Here is a 20,383-nt window from a genome sequence, read left to right on the forward strand (position 1 = left end):
ACCATACCGAACATCCCGAGCTCAATTGCCGGGCGAAGAAATATCAACAATGTAGAAAACAGGTTTTCTAAATTACGAAAAAGTGTTTCTGAGCGGGATCGCTCCGCAGTGATTAGGCAAACAATCCGAGTGTATTTCTGCTATTAAGAGCTTCCCAGTGGAAACTTGTCTGTCTTGCTGATGCCGTTCGGAGCCGGCATAAACTGTTAGGTCTCGTCCAGCCAATTCGTAGGAAAAATTTTAAGGAGCCAGAGGCAAATGTGAATAGAAGATCGGTATAAGTTTCCTTCGGAAGAATATCGCGCTTTCAATTTTATTATTATTATTTTTTTTTTCAATAACGTTGCGACGATTCGTCTGATGAGGGTCTAAGGCTTTTTATGTACATATTTTTCTTTTTCACAGATATTCATATAGAATTTAATTTGTTCTCTGCATTTTTTTCTCTTTATTTAGAAAGCATGATGTGGAATGCTATCCCATGCCGAACGCACTCAACCCTTGCGAAGATGTTATGGGCTACCAATGGTTACGCATCTCTGTTTGGATTGTTGTTGCATTGGCTGTGGTGGGTAATGTTGCTGTGCTGGTAGTTATTCTCTCGATAAGGTAAGTAGGAATGCCCAGGATGTGTAACAGGTGAAAGTGCAAAATTGTGTATCCAGTATTTACATTACAATATTAGTAAGCCTGGATTTCGTTGCCTCCAAGATTGTAAATCGACTTCTGAGGAGAATAAGCCCTATCTCAGAATATTTCTCATAAACGTCTTATCCCACGAATTGTATATGTATTTGTATTGTATAATCTTTATTTTCTTATAAATGTGTACAATTTTCCAAGTATTACAATATAAACAAGTAAGGAAGGTTAACTTCGGGTGTAAGCGAACATTACATACTCAGTTGAGAGCTATGGTGACAACATAAGGGAAAATAACCATGTAGGAAAATGAACCGAGGGTATCCATGGAATGTGTTTGTATGACATGTGTATCAAATGAAAGGTATTAAAGAGTATTTTATGAGGGAGTGGGCTTAGTTCTATAGGTGGACGCCTTTTCGAGATATCGCCAGAAAAGTGGACCAGGGGTCACTCTAGAATGTGTTGTACGATATGGGTGTCAAATTAAAGGTATTAATGAAGGTTTTAAAAGGGAGTAGTGGTAGTTGTATACGTGTAGGCGTTTTCCAGATATTGACGAAAATGTGGACCAAGGTGACCTAGAACATCATCTGTTGCATACCGATAATTTATTTATATATGTAATACCACGAACAGTATTCCTGCCAATATTTCAAGGGTTTTTTATATCGCCCTGCAGAACTTTTTCATTTTCTTCTATTTAATATGGTAGGTGTCACACCCATTTTACACATTTTTTTTCTAAAGTTATATTTTGCGTCAATAAACCAATCCAATTACCATATTTCATCCCTTTTTTCGTATTTGGTATAGAATTATGGCATTTTTTCATTTTTCGTAATTTTCGATATCGAAAAAGTGGGCGTGGTCATAGTCGGATTTCGGCCATTCTTTATACCAATACAAAGTGAGGTCTGATAAGTACGTGAACTGAGTTTAGTAAATATATATCTATTTTTGATCAAGTTATTGTGTTAACGGCCGAGCGGAAGGACAAACGGTCGACTGTGTATAAAAACTGGGCGTGGCTTCAACCGATTTCGCCCTTTTTCACAGAAATAAGTTACCGTCCTAGAATCTAAGCCCCTACCAAATTTCACAAGGATTGGTAAATTTTTGTTCGACTTATGGCATTAAAAGTATCCTAGACAAATTAAATGAAAAATTTTGAAATTTTCTTTTTTTTTATTTTTCTTTTATTTTTGTATTTTGTTGCACCATATCATTGCTGGAGTTGAATGTTGACATAAATTATTTATATACTGTAAAGATATTAAATTTTTTGTTAAAATTTGACTTTAAACAATTTTTTTTTAAAGTGGGCGTGGTCGTTCTACGATTTTGCTAATTTTTATTAAGCATACATATAGTAATAGGAGTAACGTTCCTGCCAAATTTCATCATGATATCTTCAAAGACTGCCAAATTACAGCTTGCAAAATTTTAAATTACCCTTTTTTAAAAGTGGGCGGTGCCGCGCCCATTATCCAAAATTTTACTAACTTTCTATTCTGCGTCATAAGCTCAACTCACCTACCAAGTGTCATCGCTTTATCCGCCTTTCGTAATGAATTATCGCACTTTTTCGGTTTTTCAAAATTTTCGATATCGAAAAAGTGGGCGTGGTTATAGTCCGATATCGTTCATTTTAAATAGCGATCTGAGATGAGTGTCCAGGAACGTACACACCAAATTTCATCAAGATAACTCAAAATTTACTCAAGGTATCGTATTAACGGACGGACGGATGGACGATCTTGATGATTTTGATATATGGAAGTCTATATCTATCTCGATTCTTTTATACCTGTACAACCAACCGTTATCCAATCAAAGTTAATATACTCTATGAGCTCTGCTCAGCTGAGTATAAAAAAATAACAAATTCAAATAAGAAAATAGTTAATGATATTAAATGCTAATTATAAAAGCAGTGGAAATGTCATTTCGCATAATAATCACAAGATATAATTTCTGCAATCCCTAGTTAAAGTAAAGACCAGCGAATAACTATTTTAAATAAAAAGAAATACTAAAAATTACAATTTATTTACATATAAAGCAAAAAACTTCATTGATATTACATAACGGAATTTATACGATTGGTCGCAACAGAATTTCTACACCCTCATGATTGAAACAAAGTAGCCACTGTTTCACTTCCTTCATAAACTTAGAAAGTTTTCTAATGAGTTGTATTTCAGCAGGTAATTTATTATACAGTTTATATAACACGATTGTGTAAAAGTAACGGAAAAGTGTGGTTCGAAAACGAGGAATTTTTACACTTGATAACGATCTACTTCTTAGGCTGTAAGGGTTATATATCGGGCTTTGTGAATACCCACTCCTTATAAAAAAAAATTTCAGAAATTTGAAATAGTGCAAGTGTTGTATGGGTAGTATGTTTAATTTTTTGAAAATGTCCATAGACTGTGATAGACGGTCTGCGTTACACATTTTTCGTATAAAGCACTTCTGTAGGACTAAGACCGCATTTAACTTACTAGCAACGTGCCACCCCAGCAACTGATTCCATATTGCACTTTTGAGTGGACTAGCCCATGATATACTAATGCTAACGCTCGATTTGAGTACAGCCTTTTTAGGTTAAAGAACGAACGCTGACAAGATGTACGATTTCAAAGCAAAAATATGTGATGATCAACTTAGGTCTTGGTCGAATATAACTCCAAAATATCTAAAATTAGGGACAACATCAACTTTAACCGTCCTGTTCATGAATAATTTTTCTTCTTATTCCGCATGGCTGGGTGCACGGGTATCACAAGGCAGTTCATACGTGAAAACTACTAGTGGCACCTGGGTATCCCAGCCATGAGAACTAGTAATAAAAAACTAATTTTAGTAATAAAAAACTAATTTATTAAAAAAATATCTTTATGAAAGTATATTTGAAAACAATTTTCTCTCCTTTTTTAGAAAACTTATTCCCATAGGATGCCACAAAATTTTAACTTTAGCAAAATGGTAGCTTCCCATAGCAAATCGATAATTTTCGCTAACAAGTTGATTGCTTTTTTGATAATGTACCGTTGAATTTTCATTACATAATCAATAAATTTCCGATGAATAGTCGATAGCAATCTGTAACTCAGTTGGAAATCAGTAACCGCTTTTGCTGAAATTATACATACATTTACTTGGTTTTGCATTTCCATCAACAACATATACATTTATATCCTATAATTTATATGCAACTGAAATTAATTATTAAGGCTGTGTGCGAGTTTGGCACCAAAATTCATCGAGAAAAGGACGAAATTTAAAAAAAGGACCAAATTTTAGTTTTATTTTATTGGTATACAAAGAATTCGGAAATTTAATTGGGTGCCGTATTCTTTGTAAAATTAAAAAATGTTAGGATGATCGCACGGCTTCCTATATAAAGTTTTAATAAACATAGCGAATATGAGACACTTGGCAGTAATTCAAACTATACAAACAAGAATTATGTGTACCTTTAGGTGTTACATTTTCACATTTCTGGGATAACTCTGTCTTCCGCCAACCAAAAGATAAGTACCGGAGCGGTTCGAAAATTTGCGTTGTGGCAAATTCACTAAATCGTAAATTAAACTACGCAATTATTTTAATGCTATGTTTATGGATAATAACTTTTTCTCTTAACTTTTAACTAATGCCTCGCCTAAACTATCTCCCAGGTGAAATGTCATTATTTTGGAACATTTTATTGACCGAGCAATTTTTGTGGTAAGAATTGCAATCAAATAAAAAATTAGATGTGAGTTAATGAATGTGTGGCAAATTTTTTGAGAAATATTTTGAATTTTTGTCTGAGTGGAAAAGAAGTATCAAAATCATGGCTAATATCTAAAAGGGACCAAAATTGAAAAAAAGGGACCAGCGGACCAAATGGGGTTGGAAGGGACCATTTTTGGTCCAAATGGACCAAAGTGGCAACCGTGATTGCTACCTAATTACACAAAAAACCTAAGTCACTGGAAACTGTCCGCAAGGCAGTGCAAAAAAAAAATTTAGAATTTTTTTAGCATACTTTTCAACCTAATTTGAAAATTCAAGTTTTAGAAATAAACAAAATGTTTGATTTCACTTAAATTTTGTTTTCAAATTTATAATACATATGAAAAGTTTGTGTTTTTGTAGTGTCATGCCATTGTCCCACGATGGTGGTGGCCGTTGTGAATCAAAGCTGTGCAAATTTGTCTGACGTGGTCACTAATATACCAAAAATGTGTAATCAGTGGCATGCCTTATGTTACCCATATCCTATTCCTACTTAGATAGAGGAAGACATCCCTCAAGATGTTCCCCACGACTCTTGGTGAAAAAGGCCCATGTTTTGCTGTCTTGGGAATTCTTACCGTGGATACCTCCCATGTCTATTTGAAGGATATATTTCTGCACATTGCAAATACAATAAAAGTTTTTTGTGTTATTTGTATAATATTTCAGCAAAACAATTCGCAAAGTTCATGAAATCTTTTTACCTTAATTATTGCAGTGCTGGAAAGTTTCAGTGGAATATAAGTTTAGGTACCTAAAATTTAGGCGAACTCGCACCCAGCCTAAGGCTGTTTTTAAATATATCAATCAATTTTCGAATAATGAATTAAATTTTTTTCAGATCAGAAAGTCCATCAGTGCCGCGTTTCCTCATGGGTCACTTAGCATTTGCCGATTTGTGTCTGGGCTTATATTTGCTTTTAATCGCCGCTATCGATGCACACTCCAAGGGCGCCTATTTTAATCACGCGTACGATTGGCAATATGGTAAGGCCATACATACATACATACACGTATACAGGTGATGACGGTTTAATGTTTTATAGCTATTTCAGATTCCGTTGTTTTAGGAAATTTCTTTTTATTGTGTGTATATAATAACTGACACCTCTCATGTGTGCTATGTCTGTGAATATAGGCTTTGTATTTAGTTGGCTAATTACAAATACTGGCAATAGTAATAAAAACTTTTATTTGGAACTTAAGCCATACCCTGCATAAAATCATGCTCTTAGTCCCTAACGAGAGTGATCTGCGATTGATCTCTTTTGTCTTTATTGGGGTATAATTGTTCCCCTCTAGAGCCTTTTGGGTACAGCTGGGATAAGTCAGTTTCAAACTTATGTAGCAAATTTTAAGAAACAATAAAAAAAACGAAACGAAAAGGGTAAAATAAAAAAATTAAATGGATATGAAACGTACTATTTCATAAATATCCGTGCCTAATATACTAGTATCCTAGGTTTCATTATCGCAAGATTTCTTTTTGTTAAATTTTTCTACAATACCAATACGAAGAAGAAAATACAAATATTGTATTTAAGTAAAAAAAAAAAATTATAAAGTCGGTAAGAATTCCTGTATGGGTAGAAAAAGGACTTATCCGACAGTACAGGCGAAAAAAGAGTATATGTCCCATAGCACCCGTAGAGGTACGAAGAGGATCTGCCCGACAGTTATCGAACAGGTACAAAGAGCTCCTGACCGACACTACCCATAGGGATACAAAGAGGCCCTGTCCTGCAGTGCCCGTTCAGGTTTTCTGCGCCAATTTATTGTTAAAACTTCTTTAGCGACGTTGGTGAACTATGATCAACTACTGTGGTCTGGTAATGGTCTTGTCAAACCCGACAAAACGACAACTAAAAAATATCAATCGCTTTTAGCGATAAAGTTTTTTGTCGACAATTCATAATTTGGCCTTCGGCGAGCAATAAGGCGAGCGCACAAACACAAAAAACCGCAGACGTTTATGAAGCCATCAAACAGGAGCACTCCAAAGCAGAAGGCTCAGTAGCCATGCCAACGGCTATCGCAGAAATTGTAAAAATCAAAAAGAAATCCTCATTATCATCTTTTGTAGTTAAATAATGTTCCTTCACTAACTCTGCTGCATTAAAATTTTGCGGCGTATCATTAACAATTGCTTTACGATTCTTATTTTGAAGATGTTTTCATTTTCAAATTAACATAACCATAAGTTATAAATTTCACTCATCTTCTGATTGGTTGGGGCAAAATATTCTATCACTGCACCAAGTAACTTTTTCTTTTCTGCCTTCGGATTATTATTGTCGAGGTCAATACGCGTCTTTTGACACAATAAAGCGTCCACTATAATTAGAGTATCATTCTACTACCATTGAAAAGGGACTAGTCTTCATATATATCGATCCCTTTTTGGTATAAATGGGTACAATTAGTCTCTTCATAGGACATGCTGAAACAAAAAGGAACAGTTCAACTCATAGAAAGACATCAAAACTAGCATTGGTCGCGTACTCCTTTGCGACTCATCCCGGTTTCATCCTAGACTAAACGCATTTTTTGCAGGGTAACGAAGCATATTTTCTTCAACGTATTTGGTTGAAATAAATAGCTACGCACATGTGGGCTCCTTTGCCTATCCGACCTTAGCTTTCTCAAAGAAAACATTAGCTTAAGTTTCTCAATTGCAATTATTTAATAATCTTTTTCAGGTGCTGGTTGCCAAGTTGCTGGATTTCTAACTGTTTTTGCAGCTCATTTATCAGTTTTCACACTCACAATAATCACAATCGAACGTTGGATGGCGATTACACGCGCAATGCATTTGAATAAACGAATTAAAATTCGTGCTGCTTCCATGATTATGGCTGCTGGTTGGCTATATTCCATTGCGATGTCGCTACTTCCCCTTTTCGGCATAAGTAATTACTCATCAACGAGGTGAGTGGCGAAAGCAAATGTACAGCAGTGTACATGAAAATAGCACGTAGTGAACATTTTTATCAACACTGAAAGAAAAAGGCTGGTAAAGGAACCGAAATACGAGTCAATTCAACCGAAATTTCTGTTAATTTTTATCCATCGCAGATGTTGAATCAACTGCGCACAAATCGTTGATTCGTAATTGACCCTTTTAGTAGTCAAATGAACAAAAAAGTTGTTGCGACAGCTTTTTACGAAAGTACCGATGATGCCATATAAATAAATAAATGTAAGGCGCGTTAAACTCCGAAGAGTCTAAGGCCGAGCTTCTCTTCCAATTTGCGTCATGCTCCCCTTGATTTTCCCTACAAATTGGCCGGTCGGGACCCACATGTTTTATGCCGACTCCGAACGGCATCTGAAAGGCAGATAAGTTTTCACTGAGAGCTTTTCATGGCAGAAATACACTCGGAGCGTTTGCCAAACACTGCCTAGGGGCGACCCCGCTTAGAAAAATTTTCTTCTAATTGAAAAACTTTATTTCTAAAATTTTGATGTTGCTTTGCCCGGGGTGCGAATCCAGGGCATACGGTGTGGCAGGCGGAGCACGCTACCTTACACGACGGTGGCACTTACTAACCGAACGTCAATTGGGTTTACATCAAATATGCTGGCACACATTAAACATTATACACATTATTATTTTGTTTTATTAAACGCACTTTCACCAAATTTTATATTTTATAATTTATTTAATTTATAGTTTTGAACTTCGCTTTGCAAATAGAAATGAAAATAGTAGTCACAAAACTGATTCTCAATTCTTTCGGTTGCAGCTCAGCTCATTCTCAATTTCTTCTCTCGCATGTAGTTGCCACACTTGATTGTTTCGAACATGTAGTATAAATGTTTGACATAACATTTTAAATAGAGAACTTGTAAGTTATATAAAAGTAAAGAATCAAATCGCTAGAAGAATTCACCACTGGAGTAACTTTACATGTAATTCGGCACGTTTAATTTTCGTAACACTTTAAGTTGAAACGATTCCAAAACAACTCAAACTTTTATGTTGTCGAAAACGTCAACATTAAAAAAGGATGTTTTTTATCATGATTCAATCACAAGAGGTTTGCTCGACAGACAAATTTTTTGACAATTGCAGCCATTTTGCTCCCAAATCGAATTAACATCCATTAACTGTGTTGTTTCTTTGCAATTTTTCGAAAAATATTAGTAGCAGAAATAGGAAGCAATCAGTTTACAAATACCCGATAAGTACTAAACTGCATAATTCCTTAGAACATTTACAGCCTCATTCTGTTTGGCTAACGATACGAACACAGGAACGATAATCCTTTTGGAGACGATATCGTCAAACAGAATGAGGCAGTTATTTTAATTTTATGATGAATTTATTAACTATGCCATGATCTATTAGTGTGGCTGAACATAGGTTTTATGACGTACGGACACCAAGGAATCGTGCACTTTCGTAAACCTATGAACATACGAACCCTAAACCACTTAAAAATTCATCGATCAACGTCAAAAACTCGACTAGTAAATTGATTCACGTAAAAATGTCATTAGTAAATAATGGAGATGCCATACCGAAATATTGTTACATTGAGAATGTTAACTTATTCATTCCGTATGTTCGGAACATTCGTCTCCATTTAAGAACTTGGGGAATCGGTTTATATTTTGAATATTATGTATATTCGGACCTCGTGAGGTAGTATCAAACGAACGTGTTCCGAATATTCTAAATTAACGTTTTATCCGGAACACTTCCATGAATACTTAACGTAAAGGAGCTTTCCGACATTTCAGAATAAAAATGTAAATACTCCCTGTGTAGCAGGACCGCATAAAAGCTGAACTCTTCTGTCAAAGTCAAGACCGGAATATAAAGTTCTAAGACAATAAGCCATTTTATTTTATTTATTTATTTTTTTTTTTTTTGTCAGACCATGTCGGCTGCGTTTTCAATATCGTCTTATCTCAAAATATTTTTCAAAAACTTCCCATTTCATGATTTGTCACAAAAACGCCCTATATTAGAATTAGATTGAAGAACGCCTCAGAATGCTTTTCACTAACTCCCTCTTATGTCAAAATGCATTGAACTTATGCTCAGGGAGTTTTGAAACAAATTTTGATATAGTGTATTTTTGAATAAAATTCTAAACCAACATAGCTCTTTATCAATTCACGAAATATTTAGTAGAAACTGAATTATTTCCTCCAAAACCTGTTGGCATTTACAAATTTATTATCACTACTAATATACTACTAAAGGTACTTTTCTACTACAATTTTCGCTAAGGGGGATTCAATTATTACCCGTTTTCCTTACTTCGTAAAAGCAACCCGTCCAGATTTCTCAATTTGGGAGTGTCAAAGCTCTGCCGTCATTGAAGAACAAACCTCTAGTAATTGAATCATGGTTTTTTATTATCTTATCAAATTCGTTCGCGTGGGTGAAAATTCGTAAAAACTTGAACAAAATGTTACCAACCTTGGAAAAATCCTGTTCGTTCAAACAAAAATTTTGCAACAAGAGGGCGCAATTTTGCATTTCGCTTGGAGGAGAAGTTGCAAAATTGTACCCGATAAATAGGTCCCGGTATCCCATAATTTTTTGCATAGTAAATTCAAAAAAGGGTTTTTCGTTTTTATTGATAGCTGCAAATCTAGTTTTTTTGTTGTTTTCCCATTTTGTGTGTTTTTTCGATTTGGTGGTTTTCTTATTTTGGTATTATTTTTTAAACAAGTGGCACCATCATCATAAGTATAAAGTAGAGAGCGCAGTGAGCGTAAAATTCTCTTTGAAATTTGCTCATGTATTGACTGTTGATCGCTGTTGAAATGATCAGTGAGATCAGTTGTGTTAACAGAAAAATCAGTTAGATTGACCAGGAATCTGTCAATTTTACAGAATTTTGTTAACTTAAGAGCGACAATTTATCTTCTGTTGAAATGACTAAACTAATTTGTTTGCTTTGCAAAGAACTTGGTCGAATTAAACATAATTCGATCAATTTCACCGAATCACCGTTAAGTCAAGAACAACAGAACCGATTTGTTGATTTTACTAGCACCATTTCTTTCAGTGCTGATTAAACTAGCTATTCATTCTTTGACAATTTCGAGACTGTATAGGAATAATTTTGAAACCAATTTAAAATTATCTCCGAATCACTTTCACAGAATTTTTGAGATTTTTAAAAACTGTTTTTGAGATCAGTTTAAGATCATTAGGGCTTATTTTCAGGTAAATTTCAGTAACGTTTCAGGATCAGCCTGATTCTATTTCGGGTTGGTTTCTCTCCTTCCCTCGACTTTTTTTTTTAATCTATAACACTATTTTTTCGTTTAGGAAAAATATATTTCACAGCTTAATTCACATTTGACATTGCGATCACGAATAAGCCACAATGATTTGATAGTAAGAATGAAAATTTAACGTGTCGCACAATTGGGAGTTTATTCTGGTAACACAATGAACACATTCAGTTTATGTGAGGCCTTTATCGACCGGCCAGTTCAACCTGACCTAACATATTGACGACTTAATGCCATAATTATGCTTGAATAAATATTTAGTAACATAATCGCTTCTCAATATTTCACAGTTTTTTGCATTCCAACGAAATAACTAATTTTTTTTGCTCTCAATTCACAGCATCTGCTTGCCAATGGAGATACGAGACATATACGATACGATATATCTAGTGGCAATTTTAGGTTCAAATGGCTGCGCTTTTGTTATCATAACAATTTGCTATGCACAAATTTATTTGTCCCTGGGCGAGGAGACACGACACGCGCATAGTGCACACAGAGGCGAAATGACCATTGCAAAAAAAATGGCTCTATTGGTGAGTTCAAGCATAAATTATATATGTATGTTACATACACATGGGAAAATATGTTAAGCACGGTAGTTACAGTGGCGTGCCTAAAAATGAGACCAAAGTTATGAAAGAAAAAATTTTTAACAATTTTCTACACTCTTTTCGCTTTCAAAGTTAATATTTGCGAGGCGATGCTCAAAGTTCTTATTTAGATTGAAATTAAAAAAAAATTTTAATTTAAAATTTTTGCGTTGTTGCGTCTAACTAATAGAAGTTTGCGCTATAGGCAATTACGCTTGAATTTTTCTACGGCAGACCTGCATGCTTACGACCGCGACTACGATTTTGACTGCGTCTACGGAAATATATGAAATTTTACGCTAACGCGCTACTACTCACTCACGCCAAAGGGTCTATACGACAACACGCTTTATGTAGCACTAAATTGTACGCTTAAACGTTTAAACGCAACTAAATTTATACGCTGCCACGCTTGCATGCTACTAAGATCAAACGGTTTTATGCTAGTGCTAGTTTACGCTTTTACGCCGACACCTTGTACACTGTTACATTCATACGCACGCTAGTGAGTACAAGTACACTCTAGAACCGGTTTTCGGATTTTTTAGACATGTTAAATTTTACGCTTATGCGTTTGACACAAGTACTATTCTATGCTAATATTGCTGCACGCAACTCAGTTTATATTGATAAAGATAATAGGATATTGTAGCAAATAGAAAGGCAATAGTTATCCCTTTTTGTTAATTTTTAATGAAATGACGGATACGTTAATGCGCTCGTGCGCTTTATGCTATTACGCTTTTGCAATTACTTTTCTAGCGTACGGTTTAATGCTAATACTATATTGCGCAGTCATAGTAAGTCAAAATCTTGTATAATTTTGCGCTTTTACACTACTACAATGATAAGCTTTCACGCTAATACGGTTTTACACTAGAATATTTAACGCTTTTGCGCTTGTAACATTATATTCTGGGTTTCTTGTACGATATATCGTCTATCTGCCTATACACTTACGCTCATACGCTTTCGCGCTATTAAAATCAGGTGCCTGATGTAGTTTGCAAGATTTTATCTTCCACTAGGATACATACGAGTAGTTGCGCCGACAAGACTCTCTCTCTTGAATAGCACCTTGTTGTGCTCATAAAGCATCGTTTTCGCCATCTCTAGTTAAGTTAGATTTTACCAGATAGATTTCTATTAGATAGTTTTATTTGAAATTTTTGTTTTCACTAACAGAAGGTGACCAACCGGCTAGATAAATCGTTAATTGTGAATATTTCGTAGTAAAAATCGCAAAAATCTATCGTGAATAGATGAAAACTGGTTAAACAGCTGACTTTTGATAGGTTTATATGACATTTTTGCTTTCACTAACACAAGGTGACCAACGGCGTTAATCGTTTAACTCGTTAATTGTGAATATTTTGTAGTAAAAATCTATCGCGAATACATGAAAAATGGTCAATCAGCTGACTTTTGTTTATACTTTTTCCTTGCACTTAACTGAGACGCGAAGCTTCAGTTAGCATGTAGAAAACGAAAATTTCGATAACTTGTAGATAAGTGACTAACCGAAGATGGTGAAAATGGCCCATAGTGTGGAATTATATGTATATTCTGTTTTGTTTGACAACTGTCAATATTATTTTTCATTTGAAAGTATGCATGTGATATTTTAACAGTTTCGTTTAATTATTTTGAAATACTGCGATTATCGAGTACGAGTATTCTTATAACAGTCCTCTATTTTCAGGTTTTCACCAACTTCTCATGTTGGGCTCCAATCGCATTCTTTGGTCTAACAGCACTAGCCGGTTATCCGTTGATAAATGTAACTAAATCAAAAATTCTATTGGTTTTCTTCTATCCTCTAAATTCTTGTGCTGATCCTTATTTGTATGCAATATTAACATCGCAATATCGGACGGATCTCTATGCACTGCTATCAAAGTAAGTCGCACCAGATGATACAAGTTATATAATAAAGTTGTCAACATACAAATTATTGATATATGTAAGTAATAAGTATTTGTTAATAATGCTGAAAAAGAATTTTTTCTTACAGATTTGGTATTTGCAAACAGCACGCATTGAAATATAAGAACAGTTTATCGGCGCCATATACCACAAATGTCACCATACAACATCGCAGCTCATCATCAGCCAGTCGGCAACCAGAGATACAATTGATGTTGAAAAAGCATGAGGAATTTGTTTGAGTTGTATACTGTACTGTATGTTTTTGTGTTATAGAATATTTAGTTTCCCTGCAGAGAAATATCGAACTAGTCGCAATTAACACTAGTTTGTTAAATGGAGTTTGAGAAAGTAGTTCGAAAGAGAGTAGATTTGTGTCAAACTTTGTATTACACTGGATGTCAAAGTTAGGCATAATACTGTTTTCCTTAGCATAATTTAACCCGAAATGTTCAGGGGTTCCATAAAGAGAATAGGCCTTAGTTTAAGCTGCCTCATAAAGTCAAAGTAATATCTTATGAGGCTGGCTTTAACTTTATAACCACCGGCTTATCAATGCCTACCATGCAAGCCCATGCAAGGATAGCCCCAATGAACCTAAATTCTTCGGGCCTTATAAGGGAGACTCCTTCTGAGCAGCCGCACATTAGCTATGATATTTTTCGCTTTGAAGGGAACTGGTCAGAGGTTTTTGCTTAAAAAAGTCTTCAGTAATTGGAATTTAAAGATATTTAATTGTGAAACCTTCAGAATCTGTCAAACAATGACTTTATCTTTTAAAATTCATCATTAATTGCATTTTGACTTTTATTTTTCACTGTCAGTAAATGATTTTTACTTTTAAAAACTATAATAAATTTAATTCAATAATTTTTACACATAAAATCCATAAGTAAATGTCTATTAAAGAGTTTTAGTTTTACATATAAAGTCTCTCGCTTATGCCGTCATTTGCTATATAGGAGCCGAAGCCGTCAAGCTAAATAAAACCGTTTAAAAACGACAAGTGCGACCTCTTCGTTGCAATGTTGGGGGGATAACGTTTTCAAATTTCAAAAAAGTGCACTTTATATAATTACTCTAATATATATGTTTGTAGGAATTAGCGTGGGAAATTCAAAGGTTAAGTTCCAAATACCATTGTAAAAGCTTGATATTAAGTACAAACTTCTTATTTATAAAAAAATATTTTGGTTATGTATTAAGTTCTTATAACTTAAATTTTGTAAGGAAATGTTGTTCTAAAAAAGCTTTAAAAATACTTCATATTTTTTTAATGAATATATATTTTTTATAATTTATGCATATGCAAGTAATACAAAAATGTTACGTATACGCCCCAGTACCCGAACATTCAGGTAGGTTAGGTTAGGTTGAACTGGCCGGTCCATTAGGAGCTCACATAGACTGAATAAGTCCGTAGTGTTACCAGAAGTTTGTTTTAACGACCAAACTGAAAAACCCTATCAAAAACCAGGACCTATGTCATAAAATAACTCCGTCATCTTGACAAATACTAGAAGCTTCCTAGGATTTAAGCCACTTGCTGCTTCTAGATCTGACAGCTGTATCACTCCTAATAGCTGGAGTCTTAGCCTGGCAAGCGCAGGGCAAGAGCACAGAACGTGCTCGATCGTTTCCTCCTCCAGCCCGCACTTCCTACATCTACTATCACTGACCAAGCCTAATTTAAAGGCATGTGGCGCCAGAAGGCAGTGTCCAGTCAGTCAATACCCGTCATGAGTCTACAGTCCTCTCTTTTTAATGATAGAAACAACTTTGTTAGTCTAAGGTTGTAAGACCTACACATCATTTTCGACACTTTAAAGCGCCGCGCTTGAACCCACGCCTTTCCTGCTTGGTCGATCACGTGCACCTCTCGCCTTCGCTTAATTTCGCCCAGTCTAATTGGGATGTCTACGGAGCAAGCTTCAAGAGATGCACCCTTTTTAGCTAATTCATTCCGGTTTTTCATTCCCATCTATTCCCATATGCCCTGGGACCCAATATAGATGTATGCTTCTCCCTGTCCCGATTCTCTCCAGGGACTGCTTACACTCCAACACGCATTTAGATGCTGTGGTATGCGAGATTATTGCCTTAATTGCTGCTTGAATATAAAAGTTAACACGATTGCAGTTTGGGCTATTTCCTCCCAGGGTTTCTACTGCTTTGGTTACTTCTGCTATTTCCGCTTGGAAAACGCTACAGTAATCTGGCAGCCTGTAGGATCTGTTTATTTCCGGATCAGCACAGTATACCGCAGACCCTACTCCTTCCACTACTTTGGAAACATCTGCGTACACAGGTATCGCCTCGTCCGCCATTTGAGCACCTTTGCGCCAACCGTCTACCTCTGTTGTGGCCTTAAGATCGCCCTCGAAGTGCAGATAGGGAATCACGTAGTCTGTTCATCTTGTGATTGATGAGAACCTTCAGGTAGTTCGGATATCTTTGCGTGCAATTGGTTTGTTTTTAATAAAACATTTTTCGAAAGTTTTTCTAAATTTTTTTTTTATCAACAAAGTTTAGAACGACTCTTAATTTGTTTATCAACAATTATTACCTAATAATAAATATTTTATAAAAATTTAACATTTAAAATAAGGAACAGCATAGCCTATATTAATAATTTATAAATGTAAACATATTTTTTATAATTATTGTGGAAATTGTTGTCATAAAAATAGTCATATTTATTGCTGAGTATAATTATATGTGTATGTATAAATTTATGTGTGAGAGTGTCCAAATATTTAGTATATAATTAAATAATTAAATTCCTTTTGCATTATTAGTTATCGTATTATTAAAATATATAAGTAACTAGCTTTACCAGGCGCACGTTGTAGCGCCCGAGATCGAATGGATGTTGCGTTATTTTTTCTGTTTTGTTTGTTGATAATTTAATTTATTGTTCCGTAAATTGAATTGAATTTTGTACGCATATTTGGTGAAATTTTCTGTTAAAAAATTGTATTCTTGTATCTTATTGTATCTTATTTTATATTATTGTATTGCTTTTACCGCTGATGATTGTTGCTTTGATTACATTCCGAAGAAGCATGACGGGTGAGCCAATTTTCAAAGTTGATATATGCGCAGGCATTTCATTTGGTTCTAAGGAGTATAGAAATACATTTGGATAACTCACAATTTTATCTTCATCTGTAACTGTGTCGATCGATTTATATTTCGTCACTTCACCAGGAAATTGATTTTGAAAGCGATCATTTATTTTCTTAACATGATCATTTTTGGGAGCTAAGATAGTTGTTTCGCATAGCCAAAAAACAAAAACATTTAAATTTAAAATTCTTAATTCTGAAATATGAAAAACTTTCCTCTTGATCGAAGGAACCTCGAGCCAAAATTTGGTGATGATCGAAGTATAGCAAACACGTTTTCATAGGGAACACACACACAGAATTTGATTTTTATAGAAGATGTAGATAGACTGAAGCTAAACAAGTTTTTTAAACAGGGGCAGATTACTAAACGTCCAAAAGGCATAAACTGAACAATGCAGTCAAACTTTAGGTGTTAAAATAACTTAAGTTTGTACGGCAGCCATAGTTTTTCCCCATCCCACATTTTACTGGAGGTTTTAGGACTTAACGTCACATAGCTCCTTACCAATTTTAATTATCCTACCATTACGACATCCAGATATATGCAGTATAATATATTCCATTTTTATGGGAGCTGCCACGCCCCTTTTATATATCGAAATTATTTTTAGCCTAAAATCTTCCCGTTGATCGAAGGAACCCAAAACCAAAATTTGGTGATGATTGATGTGTGGGAAATACGTTTCCATAGCGAACACACACACACACAGAATTTGATTTTTATATATATATGGCTAAACCGATTTGGGATTTCAAAATCAACTAACCATCATCTCTCCTTGTATCTTTCCTAAACATTTCATGGCAATCTGTCGAGCCGTTCTCGAGTTATGGAGTGACAATCCAAATGTACACTTCTTTTTATATATATAGATATTTAGAAAGATACCGACATTTGTTTTTCTTAAATGAGCCTCGGATAAACTTAATACATGTTTAAATTTCATACTTAACCTAGTTCTAATTTAACAGTCGCTTAGTTTTATAACATAATGAAAAAAGTATGTATAATGTTTATCAGAAAACAAGTTAGATGCATTTTTTGAAAATGACTAAAATGAGTTTGCAGGTATGTTAGTACATTATAAATTAATAAATGTAGAAGTAGACCAACGTCCTATTTTATTATACGAATATTGTGCTAGAGAATTTGTATTAAACTTTCATCAACAATTTAGAAATTTGAATGCAAATTGTGTAGATAGGAATACTTAAATATTTTTATTTATATAATAATAAATATTTGTTATAAAATATATAAATTTGGGTCATCCTTATAAACCAAGTTTCCGATTTTCCCAGTCTCACATCTACAAATGGTACCGATTGGAGACGGTTAAGGGGTGTTACACAGGGATTAGTATTAAGATTGTTTTATAACAGCCCAAAATCGATAATATTATAGTAAGCCGTATTACATATAAATAAGGTTAATGTTGTTGTTGTAGCAGTGTGTAGCAATGCAACCACTCACAAATTTTCATCAATATTCTCTAACGGAAGTCCAAGGAAAATTGCAGTTTCAACAGAGGTGGGCCAGAGAGAAAAGGGTGTTAGAGGCGTTGGTTTCATATTGAAAAGATGGTGGGTGTCATGTGGGGATTGAAGCGATGAGGATACTCCCTGAAGGCCTTGTGGAGTGTTATCGATCTTGATTGTCCTTTACCGTATGCAGATCCGGTACTTTCCGGTAACAAGCATCATTAAAGTACTAGCCCGACCATCTCGGGAACGATATGGTATGACTATATGCAAACCTTTCCGGCCTTCTCGCCCTTCCACCCCTACATCCATAAGGAACTTGGGGTGGCCAGAGCCGTGGCTGTTAAAAAAACAGCATTCGCCACGCGTAGGGGAGGTTGAAAATTTGGTTGGAGAATCTATATATTGCGCTTGAATTAATTTGGTATTTTTGTCACCTTTTACGACAGGCATACCTGCCGCGGGTATATTCTAACCCTCTGTGGTGTATGTCGGGGTTTGTTCTGGATAGGTGAGAGGTTAGCCGGTAACAGTATCCAGACCAAAGTTGAGCTAGGAGGACGCGCGTCTACCTGGTAGTTGCTTTCCTCTACTGTGAGTTTGGGCTATCTGACTTTTAGAATGGGGCTCGCCCCATTATTACATAATACATCGATGCGTGGGCCGTTACCTGTAGCCATTTTTGTGCAGTCGTTGGGGTATGATACAATGGTAACTCTTCTGGTGGCGAGCGGAGCGGGAAAACGATACCACCCTGTGGCATGCCTGCTAAAATTCTTCCGGGCTTAGATGTTACATTCCTGGATTTCACCGATGACTGACGAACAGACAGATAATTTGTAGTCTGCCTTTTGATACAAGGAGGCCCTTTCAGGTCTTGCAGTAAAGTGCCGTGGTTTAGATGCTTTGTCAAAAGCTTTTTGATTTAACGTACAATTTATCTGACTTTTAAAATGGGGCTCGCCGGGCAATTTCGGCATAGAGGTAGAACTCGTTTTGGTGGATATCTATGAAGACTTGCGTTTGCTTTTTTTTTTCTTTATACAGCTGAAGTCTCAGGTATCGTATTTCGGACTACAATTTCGGATGCATGCTTGCAAAAATCTAGATCCTGATTGAACGTTACTCTCAGTATTTTTGAATGTAAGAGAGTCGGTAGCGTAATGCCATCGACGTGGATGTCCAATATGTTCGACATTTGTTTTGTGTATGTTGTAAATAGGGTCGCCGATAATTTGGTCAGTGAAAATGTCAGATTTCTAGAGGAGAAGAAGGTGGAGATATTATGGAGATAATTGTTCATGTTATTACATAGTTCATCGATGCGTGGCCCGTGACCTGTAGCCATTTTTGTGCAGTCGGTGGGGTATGATACAATGGGAATTCTTCTGGTGGTAAGCGGAGCAGGAAAAGGATACCACCCTGTGGCATGCCTGCTAAAATTCTTCCGGGCTTAGATGTTACATTCCTGGATTGCACCGATGACTGACGAACAGACAGATAATCTGCAGTCTACCTTTTGAGACAAGGAGTCCCCCTTCCAGGTCTAACAGGCTTTTTGATTCAACTTGCAATTTATCTGTGTGCTGATAGCGTTTAGGGAATCGTTTAGAAATCGAACGATACCATACGATATTTAAGGGGTAACGGAGGTGGACAACCTGTCGGTTAAAGACATACGCGAGATATTTGAATCTCGCATCGGCATGGCTCTGGGTCTACTGCTTTGGATGTTTTAGCAAATTTTATTATTGTACAACCTCTGTGGCGGTGACGTTAACAGAGGACGCGCTATGGTTATGTGAGTGACTGAAATCTCTGTCTCCGATCGCTACCAAAAATTGTGTGTGATATTTTTATCATTTCTATTACCGTTTAAAGATTGAGCCGGGAACAAAATGGAAACTTGATTTAAAAGGACCACCCTTACATAAATGTCCAAGTAGATATACACATTTGTTTACTGTACAGTCAAAATATATATTGATATAAGTATTGAAAATGTAATATTATTAATCAAAGTTGTGTGGTATATGTTTATGTGTATGAAGACGATTATATAATAATTCAATAATTTATCTTTAAATAAAATGTGCATAAATTGAAATAAAAGCGATTTTATTAACATAGCGAGTTCATCTCTCCCTAATGTTTCTCGCCTCCGTGTGTTAATGGTGTGGTGGTGTCTATGAACATATGTCCCGCCATAAGGAAGAGTAATGAAATGCTGAACAAACAGTTTCTGCTGAATACTAAGAAACATGGGCATCCCAATAGACATATGTTTGAAGAGGCCCCACCTCTCAGAGACTTAAGAAGTAATCTCCGCAAGCATTATGAGAAAATATGGCATCTGAGTCACAACCGGTTGTAGAAGAAAAATAAAAACAGGTCTTTAGTAATATCCAAAAAGAGGTGTCGTATTTCTATGCCAGAAATTGCCTGGCAAACTCGGTCCTTAGAGATAGATACCCTGAATTCGCTGAAGAGGAAAGCTTTCTCTCTAGGAAGATGCGCGTCACTCTAGCTCAACTTCGATCTGGATACTCTAGCTCA

At 35.5% G+C, this 20,383-nt stretch overlaps 1 protein-coding gene across 3 annotated transcripts in view; it reads left to right on the forward strand.

Moving 5' to 3' along the window:
- Positions 1–19,913, forward strand: part of Lgr1 (Leucine-rich repeat-containing G protein-coupled receptor 1) — a 113,288-nt gene extending 93,375 nt beyond the window's left edge. For 2 of the 3 annotated variants that reach the window (XM_067787904.1, XM_067787911.1), the window contains exons 13-18: positions 457–609; positions 5,276–5,421; positions 7,134–7,362; positions 11,036–11,231; positions 12,991–13,187; positions 13,288–19,913. In XM_067787904.1, the coding sequence (XP_067644005.1) occupies positions 457–609; positions 5,276–5,421; positions 7,134–7,362; positions 11,036–11,231; positions 12,991–13,187; positions 13,288–13,456 (1,090 nt within the window). In that variant the 3' untranslated portion in view covers positions 13,457–19,913. The remainder of the gene's footprint in view (positions 1–456; positions 610–5,275; positions 5,422–7,133; positions 7,363–11,035; positions 11,232–12,990; positions 13,188–13,287) is intronic. The other variant, XM_067787921.1, reaches the window with a different exon arrangement.
- The last annotated feature ends 470 nt before the right edge of the window (positions 19,914–20,383 follow it).

Source organism: Eurosta solidaginis, chromosome 1 (assembly GCF_040869045.1).
Source record: "Eurosta solidaginis isolate ZX-2024a chromosome 1, ASM4086904v1, whole genome shotgun sequence".
Taxonomy (NCBI): domain Eukaryota; kingdom Metazoa; phylum Arthropoda; class Insecta; order Diptera; family Tephritidae; genus Eurosta; species Eurosta solidaginis.